At 39.8% G+C, this 16384-nt stretch overlaps 2 protein-coding genes across 3 annotated transcripts in view; one reads left to right on the top strand and one right to left on the bottom strand.

Moving 5' to 3' along the window:
- vps13a (vacuolar protein sorting 13 homolog A) overlaps positions 1–1466 on the top strand; it is a 42514-nt gene extending 41048 nt beyond the window's left edge. For both annotated transcript variants that reach the window (XM_030736999.1, XM_030736997.1), the window contains one exon: positions 68–1466. In XM_030736999.1, the coding sequence (XP_030592859.1) occupies positions 68–118 (51 nt within the window). In that variant the 3' untranslated portion in view covers positions 119–1466. The remainder of the gene's footprint in view (positions 1–67) is intronic.
- Positions 1467–1640: 174 nt separating this feature from the next.
- On the bottom strand, positions 1641–12216 carry LOC115785579 (guanine nucleotide-binding protein subunit alpha-14-like). The gene is made up of 7 exons (XM_030737319.1): positions 11835–12216; positions 5182–5366; positions 4900–5054; positions 3811–3939; positions 3589–3718; positions 3339–3492; positions 1641–2445 (listed from the first exon to the last, which is right to left on the bottom strand). Exons 1-7 carry the CDS (start codon positions 11953–11955, stop codon positions 2255–2257), a joined length of 1065 nt encoding a protein of 354 aa, XP_030593179.1. The 5' UTR covers positions 11956–12216; the 3' UTR covers positions 1641–2254.
- Between the last annotated feature and the right edge of the window lie 4168 nt (positions 12217–16384).

Here is a 16384-nt window from a genome sequence, read left to right as displayed (position 1 = left end):
CCTTGCAGTCACGATACATGTCTAGTTAAAATAATTAGTTCTAACTTTGGTCATTATTTATTTTCAGTGGGTTCTTGCCAAATTGGAGGATGCAAGAGAGAGTTTACCCAAGTACTGACTCGCAGAGAAGAGCGAGAATTGCTAAACACGCACACACACGAGGTCTGCGTGTGTGTGCGTCAGTGCCTTTGTTCTTTACTGCATGCTACTTTTTGTTTCCCTCCATGTGTGACTAGTGAATAAACAATGCTCTGTGTCGACAGCCGGGGTGAATGACTGAGTCAGCAGTTATAGGTGCATGTAAACAGAAGTGCTATAAACATATCGCTGAGTTCCATCGTTTACTGCAGAGGATCACTGACCTGTGCTTTGCATTCGTGATGTTACACCTGATGATTTTTCTTTATTAAATTATTTACATTAAGTCTTGAGTTTACAAACACATCCTCTTATACCTGCTTGAATGACGGTGCAGTCAGAGGATTGATTGATCGATTGATCGAACACACTGTAAAGCTGCTGTAGGCAGAAAGGGAAGGAAAAGAAAACAAACTGCAGCTCTCCCCTCTCCATTTAAAATCCCGCCCACCAGATGAGCACAGGATTTTTACACACTGAATACGCTTAGAAAAATAAAAGGACCACTGCTGGCCTTTAGCTTCACGTGGATTCCCCTTCCTAACCCTCCACATCTTTCCTCCTACCGAAGCACTTTGCTCTTCGTTGTACCTGTGACTGGCCAAAGCAGAGCCCAGAGGAGGTGCAGGAATCTCAAAGATTATGGTTGATTTTTTTTTTTTTTTTTTTTCTTTCATAATATTTAATTTTCATTCACTTGATGGAAATGTGTTTTGGGGTGTAGAAATGTCAGTCTAACAGCTCCTGATAGAAAACTCACTTGAGTATCACTGAGCCCAAATTAACCATCGTTGTAGCACATTTAACGTTGCACAATGTTTCTATTACTGGATTATATAAAAGGGAAGCGAATATGAATTAGTATGGCTTTATAATATATATATATATATATATTATTAAAACGTGCATCCTTAAACTCTTCTTTTCCTATTTTCTTTTATACATTTCTGCAGGATAAAGACTGTTGAGTGTGTGATTTAGAGATGCATGCTATTTTTATACTTTACTTGCATCTATCAATCTGCTGTATATGATCCAATATGATGTCTTATCTGTATATATCCATCCTCACATCAGTCTTTATGATGAAGTTGCAGTATGTAATTTTGTGATTTTTATGTTTTTATACCACACATATGCAATGCCAAAACATGCTGATGAATTATGCAGAGAAAAGTATATATTGAAAATAAAGGAATGCTAATTACTATGAGCTGCTGTTTACTCCGATGTATATTTTAAAGGTTTACTTTTGGTCTTGGGTGCATCACAGCTTAATATAACTAAATATTTCTGCTGCCATTAAGGTTTTTTTTTTTTTTTTTTTGTCATTTTCTTTTCGGGGAGCAAAATATTCACTGCAGTGGCTTATTTTTTTCATGCAGTTTTCAATAAAATAAACTTTCAAACTTAAACTTCAAAGCAGACTTCATTCATTCCTCACACCAAGAAAACCTCAGGCACTCGACTTGTGCTCTTAATTAAATAATTATATCTCTTTATTGAAAACAACCATAAATAGAAGAAACAGTTGTGTAATGTTTTTCCAAAGTACATCTCAGACTATTTACATCTGAAACAAGATGAACTCTGTGGCTCTACTGACTTTCCTGAGTAAAAAAGGCACTTGCATGCAACTGGGTGTGTAAGAACAACCATTTCTAAACACTATGAAATCACAAAACTTGGCTAAAGAACAGCCTTATCAAACTAGTAAATGGGAATACATTTACATATATTAAAGCACTTAGATCATATGTGTATTTGAATAAGTAGTTCACACAATGGGTCAGTTACTGCTATTTTTCACTTCCTCGTTTCCACTGCAAAATATCATTTACTCCAAAAACTAAAGGCTACAAGGGAAACTAAAGCATCTATACAAAGTTCTATGTTAGTCACTGGTCTGTGTGGGTTGAATACAACATATTTGTATTCTCTTTGGTTGAATCTCCCTTGTTTGAAATGAAACTATTTCAACCTGATTATTATTAATCAGTATATTAAAGGGGAGTGGGGGTGTATTAAGCACAGTTAGCAATTAAATTATTTTCTATTTTGGCTCTACTCAGGTCTTCTGTTGTATGCATTTGCTTCTGTCCTGCATTACACCTTTTTACACGAGGTTGAACTCCTTGAGGTTGTGCCTGAGGATGGTGTCTTTGACAGCCACAAAGACAAAGCGGATGTTTTCCGTGTCCGTGGCGCAGGTGAAGTGAGAATACAACGTCTTTTCCTTATCTGGGTTTTGTTCTTGGTACATTTTCAGGATGAATTCTTGAGCTGCTACGGGATCCTGCTGAGGTCCTGCAATTCAGGGTTGATATTATTTCAGTGTGTTTTCAGTGAATTCAACATACACTCACAAGATGCTTTATTAGGTACAGCTGTTCAACTGCTTGTTAATGCAAATCTCTAATCAACCAATCACATGACAGCAACTCAATCCATTTAGGCATGTAGACATGGTAAAGATGACCTGCTGAACTTTAAAATGACCATCATGGGGAAGAAAGGTGATTTAAGTGACTTTGAATGTGGCTTGGTTGTTGGCGCCAGACTTGATGGTTTGAGTATTTCAGAAACTGCTGATCTACCAGGATTTTCACACACAATCATCTCTAGAGTTTACAGAGAACGGACTGAAAAAGTGAAAATATCCAGTTCTCTGAGTGAAAATGCCTTGTTGACATCAGAGGTCAGATGAGAATGACCAGACTCCTGATCAAGCTGATAGGAAGCCAAAAGTAACTCAAATAGCTACTCATTTCGACCACGGTATGCAGAAGAAATTAGATTTTTTTTTCTTTTCCAGTGCCTGGTCCAATAAGTCTTAATTCCTATTACAGCATTCAGATGGTCAAAATTTGGCATAAACAACATGGAGCACATGCAGGATGTGGTGGAATAGGAGATTCACATTTTGTATACAGCACTTTGAGTGCTCATGTAGAGCAGAAAGTGCTATATAAAAACCTGTCCATTTACCATTTACATCTTGGATGGGCAGCAAACAGATCTGCAGCAACTATGTGATGCTATCATGTCAAAATGGACCAAAATCTGGAGGAATGTTTCCAGAACCTTGTTGAGTCTATGCCACGAGCAATTAAAGCACTTCTGGAGGCAAAAGGGGGTCCAACTTGGTTCTAGTAAGGTGTATCTAATAAAGTGTCTGTTGAGCATTCACACAATCTAACCTGTGAATTCAGGGAAGTAGGTGGATATGTGAGAGTACATGATCTTCTCCTTGAGGATGTCGGTCTTGTTGAGGAAAAGTATAACAGAAGAGCGCTGGAACCAGGGGTAGGTGATGATGGTTTTGAACAAGGCCTTGCTCTCCTCCATGCGGTTCTGAGAGAAATTTTCAGCAGTGAAGACGTTTTAAAGGGATCAACTCCAGGAGGATTCAAACTGCGCTCATCATTTGCTGTTAGGCTAAATTCTCACCTCATTGTCGCACTCAGCCAGGACCTGATCGTATTCGCTGAGCGCCACCAGGAAGATGATGGAGGTGACGTTCTCAAAGCAGTGGATCCACTTCCTCCGCTCTGATCTCTGACCGCCCACATCCACCATCCTGTTATAAAAAGGAGCCATGAAAAGTCATGCCTGTGGCCATTTCCAGTGTAAAACTCAATGCAGTGCAGATGACGTTGATATGCATCTCACCTGAAAATGACATTCTCCATGTCAAAGGGGTATTCAATGATACCGGTGGTTGGCACTCGGACTCTGAGGATGTCCTGGAGGTCAGGTAGGTAAGAGGGCTCTGAAATCCGATCCAGATCAGTGAGATAGCTGAAAAAATGCGCAGAAAAAAAAAAAAAACACTAAAGGAGAAATACAGGTAGTAAAAAAAACCCAAAAACCTTCAAATACAAGAAATCTAATTTAAACCACATGCGTGCAGTTAGATGAGGGTTCATTCACTGATGAGCCTTTCAAGGGAAATGAAAACTTTGCTCCAGTGGAGAAGTACAAATATGGTTTATTTTAGCTTAGATCAAATTTGCATTTCATTTCCCAAAATAGTTAAAGCAGCAAGCTAAAAATAAATAAATAAAATCGCCCCTTCTTTTTATTTATTTATTTTTATCTCCAATAGGGACAGGGACTATATTCAGCCAGATTTCTGTTCTTCTATCATCAGGTACTCATCTATGTTGTCAGACTCCTTAAGTGCTTCTCATTCAATGTAGGTCATGTGCATAAATAACAGGCCCAAATGATCATTTATTCAATAATCCCGTGAATATAATTTTATCTGTGATAACTGCTAGAAGCTACAGAAAACATCTGTGTGAACACTGTTTAATTCAGTTCAATTCAATTTTATTTATATAGCTCCAAATCACAACAAACAGTCACCTCAAGGTGCTTTGTATCGTAGGGAAAGCCCCTACAATAATACAGAGAAAACCCAACAGTCAGAACGACCCCCTATGAGCAAGCATTTAGCGACAGTGGGAAGGAAAAATGCCCTTTTAACAGGAAGAAACCTCCGGCAGAACCAGGCTCAGGGAGGGGCAGTCATCTGCCGCGACCGGTCGGGGCTGAGGGGATTTACATGAACAAATTGGAGTCTATTAGATAAATATGATTCAAACCACTGCAGTGCAGTACCTTTAATACCAATAGTATGCTCTAATCTCTGTAATAAAATGTTATGGTCAACAGTATCAAAAGCTGCACTGAGGTCTAGCAGTGACATTTATGATGTTAGCATTAACATCATAAAAGGTAATGTCTAATTCTCACTATTTGGTGGAGTCTGACAGCTGGTACTCCCTGCGTCGGTCATAGCACTCCTGTATTCCAGGATCATTCCACAGACTCTTGACAGCCATGGCAAGGTTTTTATCGAAGTCCTCCACCTTATCCACCTCCACCTCCAGGACTGCACTGGCATGGCCCTATGGACACAGAGAGAGGACATAAAGACAGTGCAGTAATTATAGTCCATCCATCAAGTCTCCATCCATCAGGTCTGTGGAGAGAGATTACTTGGCAGAAGCTGGAGGAGAGTTAGTTTGCCTGTACCTGGTTCTCAGGATCACGTAAAGCTATACCAAGTGTCTCCATAGCTCGGACCATTGTCTGCATGGACGTGAAGATGTTCTGGTAGACCAGCTTGGCATAACTCCTCTTGTCCTCATCCGTATAGCCTCCTCCATGGATAATCCTCATTTGTTTGATAAAGGTGCTCTTTCCACTCTCTCCAGTGCCTGTTAGATACATTTATGATTATAATAGCTTTATATATTCTACATGTTCTTTTGTAGAGTTACAGTTTAACATAAGCAAGGGAAACGCCTGCAGGCTGTGTGAGGAGACAGGGACAGGTGCTGATCTGTATCACTTTGTGTTGTGTCTGTTTTTAAGTATCTGTGTTGGTGTGATAGCCAGTTTATCAGCAGTGCTGATGGGTGCAGGATTTGACTATTTTAACTCTCATGTTTCTGGATTTGAAAGAAATTGTGTTGAGAGTCAGATGAGGAGGAAAATGAGTTAACTACAAATGTTTTTAGTTGTCTTGACTGAGAAGCCAGACAGATTCTCATGTTCGCTCTAAGTATTACGTACGAGAGACTAAACCACCAGTAATAATGACTGTCTAACTACAGGTATAAAGAATTAGGTATTATCAGAAAATGGATAAGAAAGTTAGAGTACTTATTGTACAAGCAAATTATATTATTATAGGATTATTACTGTTACATTATTACTTATGTATGAGCATCACTTCTTTGCAGGTTGAGGGAACTCCTTTATATGCTGCCGAGAACTACAGTAGATAAGATTTTATTAATTGTACTGATATGTATATTCCTACTAGTGAAATGCACGTACCATAAAGTCTCATTTCTAATGTAGAGGGCTTCTCACCGGCTCCCATGTGTCACCAATTCTATCTTCTTCACACTGGCTCCCCTTAAAGGTTAGGAGTCAGGTTAAGATTTTGATGGTTGCTTTCAGAGCGCTTCGCGGTCAGAAACCTCCCTATATCAGTTAACTACTTCATTCATGTGTAACAGCTAGGTCCTCTGAGGTCAGCTGATCAGTGCTTGTGGAACTTGCTTCCACTGGACTCAAGAGCTGTTGACACTGTTGGAACCTTTAAAAAGAAGCTTAAGACCCACCTCTGATGGTTTGCTTTTGTTGAGTCTCATCTATTTATACAGTTTTTCTTGTTGTATTTTATTTTGTATTGTTATGCACTTTGTGATTTTTGTTCTTGAAAAGCACATATAAATCTATTTTAACTGGCAGTTGCCTGGCAGCTCCATTAAAAGACTTATCTGTCTCTTTCTGCACAGTTTGTTTCTAAGAGCTAAGTTGAAAGAAATAAACAATAAACATGTACCATGACAACGATTGATAGGCAGCTTGTCCACGTAGGTACGCAAAGGCAAACTGAACAATTTGAATGCATATTTGACTGGCAAAAGGACATCCGTCAATACCAGAGAGCAAGAAGTGAATCTCCAATGTCCTTCCAGCTCCATTTTGCTTAAATCCCGCAAATTGCCTGGCACAAAATGCTTCCATGAGATTCAATTAGCCAAAAGACTCATATTATTGCCATCATTTATAACTTTGCTTTCACTTGGTTCATTTAGTGTATTTTTTTCTGCAAAATCACTTTACCCACTTCCGATATTAAATTCAACAAGAGCGGTGCACTCCTTCACTCTGAAATCTTTCCTGACTGACAGAATCAGAAGGCCCACGTGGAATCAGAATAATCATTTAGAAGTGTAGTGTGTCTACTGTGTGTATGTGGACACAAAAGTACAAAAAATGCACAGATACACACACACACACACACACACACACACACACTTTCCGTCTGCCACGGTCGGTTCTTACAGCACACACTCCTAAATTTCTCACTGAGATCACATGATATGTAGCCGATTTGTTTACCAAATGTGTTTGTTAACAGACCTGAATATTGGAAGTCGCTGTGTTTGTGTAGGCGTGGGTGTGTGTAGGGGGGTTTCACCTTGTGTGTGTGTGTGTGTGTGTGTTTCAGCTCCTTGGTTTCTTGGCCGTTTTGCATAGTATCGTCTTTACATCTTAGAAAACAAGGCTTATACAAATTGTGTGCATTTGAATGTGCCTTGTTTACAAGTCAAGTTTCTCAGAGATGAGGTCAGTTTGGGGAAGGAGGATAGGTAGACGTGCAGACCGGAGGCAAATCACGCCGCACTTCGAGGACAGGGGTTAATGAGCCCAGAAGCCTCACTCTTTTTCTACTGCATGCACTACAGCCGTCACCTTATGTAACATTATTCAGTTAATTTTGTCTTATTTCAGTTGATGCTTAATAAAAGGTAATATTTGCTCTAGAGCAATATTACAGAATACACCCCGTACAGGCCTCCAGCCTGTCGCAGGGCCAACACAGAGAGACAGACAACCATTCACGCTCACATTCACACCTCACCTGAATTTCTTTTTCTATTTAAATTTGTTCAGCTAAAAATTGGTGCTGATTTTACAGAATAAGTTAATAAAAATAAAGATCAATCAGCTATAAAACTGATCAATCACTTCACCATAGAACATTCTAACTCAGAGAACACAGGCAGGAGATGCAATAAATAAAAATTCTTAAAACTGACCCCGTGAATGGCTTTCAGTTCAGGTAATCCCTCAGATACAACAAGATTTTAACTGCCTAAATAGCAATATGCCAGTTTCACAAAAAAGATATTGTGTAGGGTTCTGCTCACTCTGTAATCCTGCAGTTTGGGATGTCTAAAATTTCCTTTGTTGCTGGACTGATACTAAGTACTAAAATTAGAAATATTGGCTTCTGCTGGATTGTTTTTGGATCCCTTAAACAAATAAATTTTACAGTACTGCACAGAGTGATCCACAGAGCAAGAAGATATAGTGATACCACAACATACCACTTAATTATTTCAAATATAATAAATCTTTTGTGCTGCTTTTTTGGAGGCTCATAGGTCAAGTGTATTATCTATCGATCTCTCTGTCTTCCTGGGTATCTGTGTGTATGTGTGTGTGTGTATATAAGGGGGAGGTGTTGCAGTTTCCTTGTAACTGATGAATGGTGATTACAGCTGTCTCAATGGACAAGCGGCCAATATGAAATATCTGCACACATATACAGATTTGACCACAAACACAAATACAGCTTCATACCTATGCACACTTCCTCGATCAGCAAATGCGGTGACACAAGGCGGTGCCGCCTGTGTGAATGAATGTTGTGTTAATGTCACTGAGATAAGAACTACTACCACCTGTCACACTCTGTCCTCTCACTTTTTTTTTTTTTTCACAAGTGAAATTTACCTGCCAGGAGAGACTTTGCAGAGGGACAAAAAAAAAAAGAAGTCATTAAACTGCAACATTTGATTTTTAAAAAAAATATGTGCCAGCACACTAGAACACATCCTGTGTATTTGCTATCATTTACATAAACCCTGTGAGTTTGCTGGCTTGTTACTGCCAGCAATTGTAGACTGTAGTCCTCTGTTTCAGATGTCCAAGACTGATGTTCTATCAGGACCAAAACATGCAAAATATATTACTATATACTCACCATATTGCTAAGTATATAAAGAGAGCAGCCCTTCAGAAATATGCTTTGTGTTTACATGTTTATTAGTGATACAACCTCTATTTAAATGCAGTCTATATTCCTGCACAAGTTGTTTGAAATCTGTTTGAGTCCTGCTTTCTTTCATGTTTTATTTGGTGTCACTCACTTTATTCAGGGTTTTCCCCACACTGTCCTTCACTTGCATCCAAATAGCAGCTAAAAACCAAAAGACCAATATTTACACACTGAACTGTATAGAGCTGTGATGACCTTGCATACAGGTGTACAGCTGTTCAAGGGAAGGCCTGTGAAAAAAAAGGGCAGAAAATGAAGGTGTTGATCTCTTTTTGTTTCACTCTCATTTGCACTCTCAGTAGACCTGACTGATTCTGACCATCCTAATGAAATCCACTGAGAGCTCTGAGTCACTCTGACCAGGTAACTAAAAGCCACTTTCTAGATCAAGGCTGTCATACTTATTCTACACTGTGGCCCACGTGGAGTCCCATTTGGTCCTAGTGGGCTGGACCAGTAGATTTATTAATAATTGATCAAATAAAACTCTCCAAACAATCCCTCTTTTTTTAAGAGTAGAGATGTTTAAGTATACATTAAATTCCTGAGATGGCTTGAGTTGCAACATTTGCAACAGTGCATCTCTGTTTTGTTTTTGTCTGTTTTCATACAGAAATGCTGCTGCAATGAATCAAAGAAACCAGCGGGCATGATTCTTTTGGTTTCCACTTTAAGAAATTAATGCTTGAATATTACAGAGCGGGCATTTCCAGCTTAAAAAAAAAGACAAAAAACAAACAAAACAAACAAACAAACAAACAAAAACTCTGTAGTAGATTTATCTTCATCTTACTTTGGTGCAGCATTTCAGGGTAAAGAAGGCTCTAAAATACACTTAGAAGTCTAAAATGTATGCCCTCCTTCTTTACAATTACCAAGCCCTTCAGGGGGGCTGATTGGACCCTTTGGCGAGCAGGTTCTGGCCCACAGGTGTGTTCTAGATGAAGAAGACTACAGATTACTCTGTATTCATTTGTTAAAATACATTTGTGTCATTTAATTGTCTGTATTACTCTGAGTCAGCTGTAGAGGAAAAGGCTGATATATTTTAGACTTTGGACTCAATTATTGCTGAGCATGACTACGCACATATTCGGGTTCTCAAAACGAGGTGTCCTGCCGTCGCTATTACTCCTCTTCATCCCTATTACTATTATCATTAAAATGTTCACTTTGAAAGCAAATGAATGTTGGTTTGTGGGTAGAAGCGTAACGCTGTGTTTTGGGTGAAAGGCCTTAAGAGAACAGTGGCTGAAAACCTGTGGCTCATGTTCTGCTCAGTGATGCATTTGCATGACTTTTGCATGACGCGCGCCCGCAGCAGCTAGTTACAGCTTTCAAACACACCACTGACCGAGGCCTGGATAGCGACTGGCGTTCCTGAAGTGCTCCCACACTGCTGCAGTAAAATGTGGCGCGTCCAAAGCGCTCATAGATGTTCTTTGCACACGTTCTTTGCTTCCCCTTATGACTGGATAGGAAAGCCGCTTCCATAAGTACACAAACTCGAGAACAAGAGCGTCCTCCTTAAAGCCAGACCTTTGTACTGAAGAAAAAAAAAATCAGTGAAGCAGAAGAGAGCAGTACGCCCCCTATTATTCAGGAAGAGTGGAAAAGGTCTCTATTATCATCGGGAGCCTCACGGTATTAACACGCCCTAAACACACACAAACACAGTCGCACTTTTCACATTCCTGCTTCACGCACAGCCAACTTGAAGCAGGACTGCGCTACTAAAAATTCAGTGACCATTTATTTTTACTGTCTTAACTAATTTTTACTTACTGACTACTCCTTTATACCCCTTTAAGTTTATTCTGAACGAAGCGAGAAAAGGCCCAAATGTCTCCGGTTCTTCTCCGCCTGCGTGAACTCAACTAAAAATGAAAGCGCTCTCGGTAGCGAGTCTCAACTCAGGAATGAACGGAAATCATTTTAAATGGTCCATTTTCTCTCTGCTTGTGACTGTTTTCAGTATTTCTGTGCCAGGTGGCAACTTAACGACTCCAGCAGACATAATATTCAAGGATTCAAACTTCCAACTGTGCGTAAAATTAATGGCACTAATATGGCGCGCAGCTGCGCATACCCTGGATGTTCTCGGAAAGCCAGCGCTGCGCATCACAACGCAAGAAATATGAATGAGGTGGCGAGTACGTAGAGAAGAGTCAGCTGGGAAACACTGTTCATGATTTGAATCCTCTCATCTAGTCACAGTTGTCAGTAACAAAACGCAGAGCACTGGATGTAACACCTACTCCTTTTCCTTCTAAAGTGTGTATTCTTTTTACATATAACATAAAATAACATTATTAGATAAAGCTTGGGCCAGTGCGCGGTGGTTAGCACTGTTCCCTCACAGCAAGGAGGCTCTGGGTTCGAACCCACCATCTGGCCGTGGGGGGGGTCGTTCCGTGTGGAGTTTGCATGATCCCCCCGTGTCTGCGTGGGTTTTCACCGGGTATTCCGGTTTCCTTCCACAGAACAATGACATGCAGTTAGTGGGGTTAGGTTAACTGGTGATTCTAAACTGCCCATAGGTGTGAATGTGAGTGTGACTGCTTGTCTCTCTGTGTTAGCCCTGCGGCAGGCGACCTGTCCAGGGTGTAACCTGCTTCTCGCCCTATGGCAGCTGGGATAGGCTCCAGCCCCCCCTCGACCCTGAAATGGATAAGCGGAAGAAAATGGATGGATGGATAAAACCTAGTCGACAGGCGTCAAAGTTTTGTCCCACCTGCCATGATACCTGTGGCCAGGTGTGGCCAGGAAGCGGTGAAGTAATGGCAAGTTACAAACTGTCTTCAAAATCCCCCAAGAAGCAAAATGAGAAGCGTGGATTATTCCATTAGAGGGGACATTTTAGGAGCGATTGCTTTTAAAACATTTTTGTCCGGAAAGGCAAAGGAAAGAAAATAAAAGGCTACAATCGAGATCACATTTCTGAATAATTTACATCGTCGTTTTGAGAGCCGCTAAGAATGAGAAGGACTTCATAAAGTCAGTTACCCTCCAAGCTGGTTTTCTGGTCAGTGATGCTCACCCAAAAGCAGCAGCTTCAGCTCCCTGCGGGAGTCCTTCTTGTCTCTCCGCAGCTGCTTCTCTATCTCCTCGTTGATCCTCTGATTCTCCCTCTCCTCCGCCGAAATACAACATCCAGCCATCGCTGAAAGTGACCAGGTTGCTCTCCAATGTCCCCTCCGCTGTAAAAATGTCGCAGGCTTTCAAAAAAGAAAACTCAGACCTTTAAACCGACCCCTTCCTTGCACCTCTCGCACTTCACAAATTCAGAGGCAAAAAGGCACAGAGCATCTTCAAAGCTGCTCCTTCTTCTCCCACCGAAACAGGAAGGTTTGCTAAAATATATAGTTTTATTTTAGGGGAACGTCTTAAAAAAATAAATTCTGGACAGGAACAAGGTGTCCAACAAGCTGATCCTAGTGGACAAAGTGCTGCAGTTACTCTATACCTGGAGGACACCTCAACTTTATCCTGGCGAATCTGGAGGGCGTGGCACCAGCTACAAATAGAAGAGGATAAAATGGGAAGTTCGCTCCCACAACCATCAGACTGCGGTCTCTCATTCTCTCCCACAACTAGTGGAAACCTTGAGCGAGGAGGAATTTACCTGTAGGTAGGTTTTAATCAGAGCCAGAAAGCCATGACTCAAGCTTGAAAGTGCTTTAACTGCTTTCCTTGAAAGTTTTTATAACACGTATTTCATGAGATCCAGGAAAGGAAACTTATTCAACATAGCATAAAAGGGAGGGGGCGTGGGGAAAGTGAGGTATCCTCCTACTGAGGATCCGCACTGTCACCTAACGGCCGCTAGAAGGCAGGAAGGCCAACAGTGAAGGAATGAGTCACAGCTGGGTGAAAGACTTCGCATGTTTTGCACCTGTGATCTCACAGGAAGGTTTTTGAGAATGTAAGCGAAGTAATCCCAGCATTTGTCCACAGCATGAGCAGTGGTCCTGGAGACACTAGATGCATAAATCAGATGATCACAATAATTGAACAGTTCACGTTCATAACGACTAATTAAAATATATGACTGCAGGGGATTTTCTTTGGAAAACTTTACTAGAATTTTTTTTAATGCTATTTACAAAGAAACTACCTTTAAACTGACATACTGTGGATATGAACCTAAATAAGTGTACTCCTAACTTCTGACATTAAACAGTGCTTTTAAAGGAGCTGTTCAGCACGTTTTCCCCCAATATAGCAGAGCCAGTGAACACCTCATGGTCTTTGGGTCTCATCAATAACCTTAAAACAGCACTCACTTAATAGGAATGCAGGCATGCTCTGACCTTAACCAGTGCTTTCCATTCTCTCATAAAAAAAGATGTAAATCAACTAAAGTTGCAAATTACTGTATATAGCAAACACCGCTCAGACAATCACAAGCAGTCTGCAGGCAGTTTACTCTCTATTTACAATGCTTTACATGGCTCTCAGTGCACACAGTCCACTCTGCTCTGTGTCGCCTGATCATGATTACTTTGCAACATGGATGATTACATGCTCAGTTCCTAATTCTTTAGTGAGAACAATTTAGTACGTTTTTGCTCCCATTTAAAATGAAGATTGTGAATTATGAGTGACCTTTTCTTATTATAATTTCATTTTTTTTTATGCATGTAAAAAACAAAACATAGACAAAACTACCTGACTGAGAAAAATGAACTTATATTAACCTTTAGGGGCAACCTTCATCCTTTCATGGTGCTTTACAGTAGCTGGGCAAATTAAACTGGTCTTTGTAGGGTTTACATAGCTACTTTACAAGAACCACATTGGCGCTCGCTTAAACTACACTCTCGGAGCTTGCAGAAGTTTGAAATATAAACTGTATTTAAAATTCAACATCACTCAGGCGACCTGATGACACATTTAAAAAAACAAAAACAAAAAACATTAAACGAAGCACAGTGCAGAGATGACAAAATAAAAATAAAAATCACAGTCGACAAGAGTTGAAAAGAAATATGTTGCTTCATTCAGAAACATGTTGAAGGAGTGCGAATTAATGGATACAGGAAACAATTTACACAATTATGATTGGAGATCATCATAACACTATTTCAAAAATGGTCATTAAACTTCATATCTTTAGGATTCGGATGCACAGAAACCCAAAAAGTAAGCTAGAGCTCAAAGCAATAAAATGATGTGTCTGACACTTCAGTAAAAGAAGAGTTTATGCCCCCCTGCAGTTCTCAGTATACTGTACACAATACTGGACTGCTCTTAAACATACTGCATAAAATCTGAACAGCAGCGGGGTTGGCCGACAGTGTGTGTGTGTGTATGTGTGTGTGTGTCACCACGTCAACATCAGCTGGAGTCTTTGCTCTCTTAAAGGGAAAATCCAGGCTCAGCGTAGCTCACGTGTACTCCCCTCAGAATAATGGGAATGTGCACGCAAACAGGCCGCTCACAAAGCTCAGAAACCGTCCTGCGTGGCTCACATTAATGGCAATATCCAATTCTAACCTAATTTTCCGCAACATGTAATATAGTTCTTGATAAAATATCTAAACATTAATGTGGGATCTTAGATCAACTTCAGCTTTGTGAAGTCCTTCTTGAGGCTCACACGTACGATCGGTCTACGTCCCATGAGTTGAATGCAAAATGCGATTTTTTTTTTTTAAAGCAAGGATTGTCCCTTTAAGTTACAGGGTGTGTGAACAGCCACCTCACAACAGCAGGGAAACAAGTTACATATTACTGCAGATCTAAAATTAAAGATCATCAGCACTGATAAGCTGCTTCAAAAACAATCTCTCCTGGAAGCAAGCAGTCTTTTTTTTTTTTTTTTTTTTTTTTAAACATCTGAGAGAAACTGGACCTAAATTTGTCTCGTTGGGCCCTGCTGTTGATAAGTGGTTCTAAGATCTTCATTTACTTCAAGTACACGGAGGACTGGACTGAAAATGAACTTGTTTCCTGACAAACTCAACCATCCATGTATGGAATTTCACCGGCCAGCTGAAATATCTAAAAACAACAGGACCTCAAAGTGAGGGCTGTTAACCTGCCAAAGTGGCCTGCAGATGCCAAAACACAGTCAACTGTGGGGAGAGAAGAAAAAAAAAGACCACTCAGCAGGTGGCTGCCAGTGGTTTAAGTCCAGATTGTGACACCTTTCAAGCACATTCTACACATCCTGATGCGTAGGAGCAAATGTTGCTTAAACCAGGCAGCTCGGTGCCTTAAAAATGCACCGTGTTATGGGATTTAAGACAAGAATCTGATGTGATAACATCATGAAATCAACAGAAAGTGTGTTCCAATTACAATTCAATCACAATGTGCTTAAAATATCTTGTATTTATGTCACATTAGCTACATGAGCTACACTTCAAAGCTGTTCCCAGGGTTTCTTTTCAGCACAGAATGACAGGGAAAGACCACCAAGCCAAAACCGAACAATCCCCCAGCTGCACGACGAGACAATATCGGCTGCACTAGCTTCACTTCTCATAAAAACACAGGTGCCTCGCATGGGACGTCAGAGGCACAGCTTATTCAGTAAGGCAATATGTACACGTGAACTGTATTTTGTTTTTTTTAACGCTGTCATTTCATAAATAGTCTAAAATAATACTGTACATTCTAATGAAATGGTGGCAATCAAGGTAGAAATAAAGTAAATTAAAAAAAAAAAAAAAAAAAAAAAAAGCACCTCGAAATGCACTCTTCCTAATTAGGCCAATTTGTTATTTCTTGCACATTTGTGTACTCGGACTTGATACTGAGTTTTTAAATCAGTATTTGGGAGAAAGGAAAAACAAAATGTTGGCATTCCCATTGATTAGCATGAACAAAAGATCATTGCAACTTCTTAAGATTTTTTTTGTTTTTATAAATCAAAAATCGGAGCCAAAGAAACACATTATCTGCCTGCCCTTCCTGCTCCGTCACTACGTGAGAAATAAAACAGTCTGGCTACAATTAGGGGCAGGTTGGTGGTGGTGGGGCTGGGGAGTGTTCAGGATGTGCACGGTGTGTTAATCAATACTCACTGAAAAGCTGTGAAATGAAATGAAATATAAAGGAATCGGTGAGAGAAGTCATTACACGTATATGACAAGTGATCTATTCCTGAAGCCAGTTAATAAGTGAACTATTACAATTAGCCCTGTAGATTAGATTCAGTTTGCAGGGTTTTCTTTTTCTTCTTCCATATAAAAGTCAATTTAACAAAACACCTAGTTTAAGTACTGGCATACCAATTGATCTGTTCTCAGATAATAATATTCCTCTTTTTGCAGTTCTGAAGCTGAACGTGTTTCTTTGCTAAAAAAAAAATCAAACTGGCAAAACCCTAAATTTACATTCTCCTTTTAAAACAAACAAATAAACAAAAAAAAAACATGTAAATAATTTTTTTCTTCCAAAAATGAATTAGCCATTAGACATACAATTACATAGATACATATTTTCAATACCGCACATTCAATCTGCCAAAAAAGTAATGATTACAAAGCCAACAAAGATGTTGCAATATATATAGAGATGTATGTACAATGATTATAGCATTCATAATTGCACTATGCCTCAATAAATGTTAATTACAGG

Source organism: Archocentrus centrarchus, chromosome 9, assembly GCF_007364275.1.
Source record: "Archocentrus centrarchus isolate MPI-CPG fArcCen1 chromosome 9, fArcCen1, whole genome shotgun sequence".
In the NCBI taxonomy this organism is placed as follows: Eukaryota; Metazoa; Chordata; class Actinopteri; order Cichliformes; family Cichlidae; genus Archocentrus; species Archocentrus centrarchus.
This window is presented reverse-complemented; position numbering and strand designations above follow the sequence as displayed.

What these genes read in the sequence shown, in the direction of transcription:
- LOC115785579 (XM_030737319.1), bottom strand. Translation starts at nt 11,955, where the DNA reads ATGGCTGGATGTTGTATTTCGGCGGAGGAGAGGGAGAATCAGAGGATC. An exon ending in GCTGAAGCTGCTGCTTTTGG is followed by an intron (nt 5,367 to 11,834) that starts GTGAGCATCACT and finishes TGTATCTAACAG; the next exon opens with GCACTGGAGAGAGTGGAAAG. An exon ending in CTGTCAGACTCCACCAAATA is followed by an intron (nt 3,940 to 4,899) that starts GTGAGAATTAGA and finishes GCATTTTTTCAG; the next exon opens with CTATCTCACTGATCTGGATC.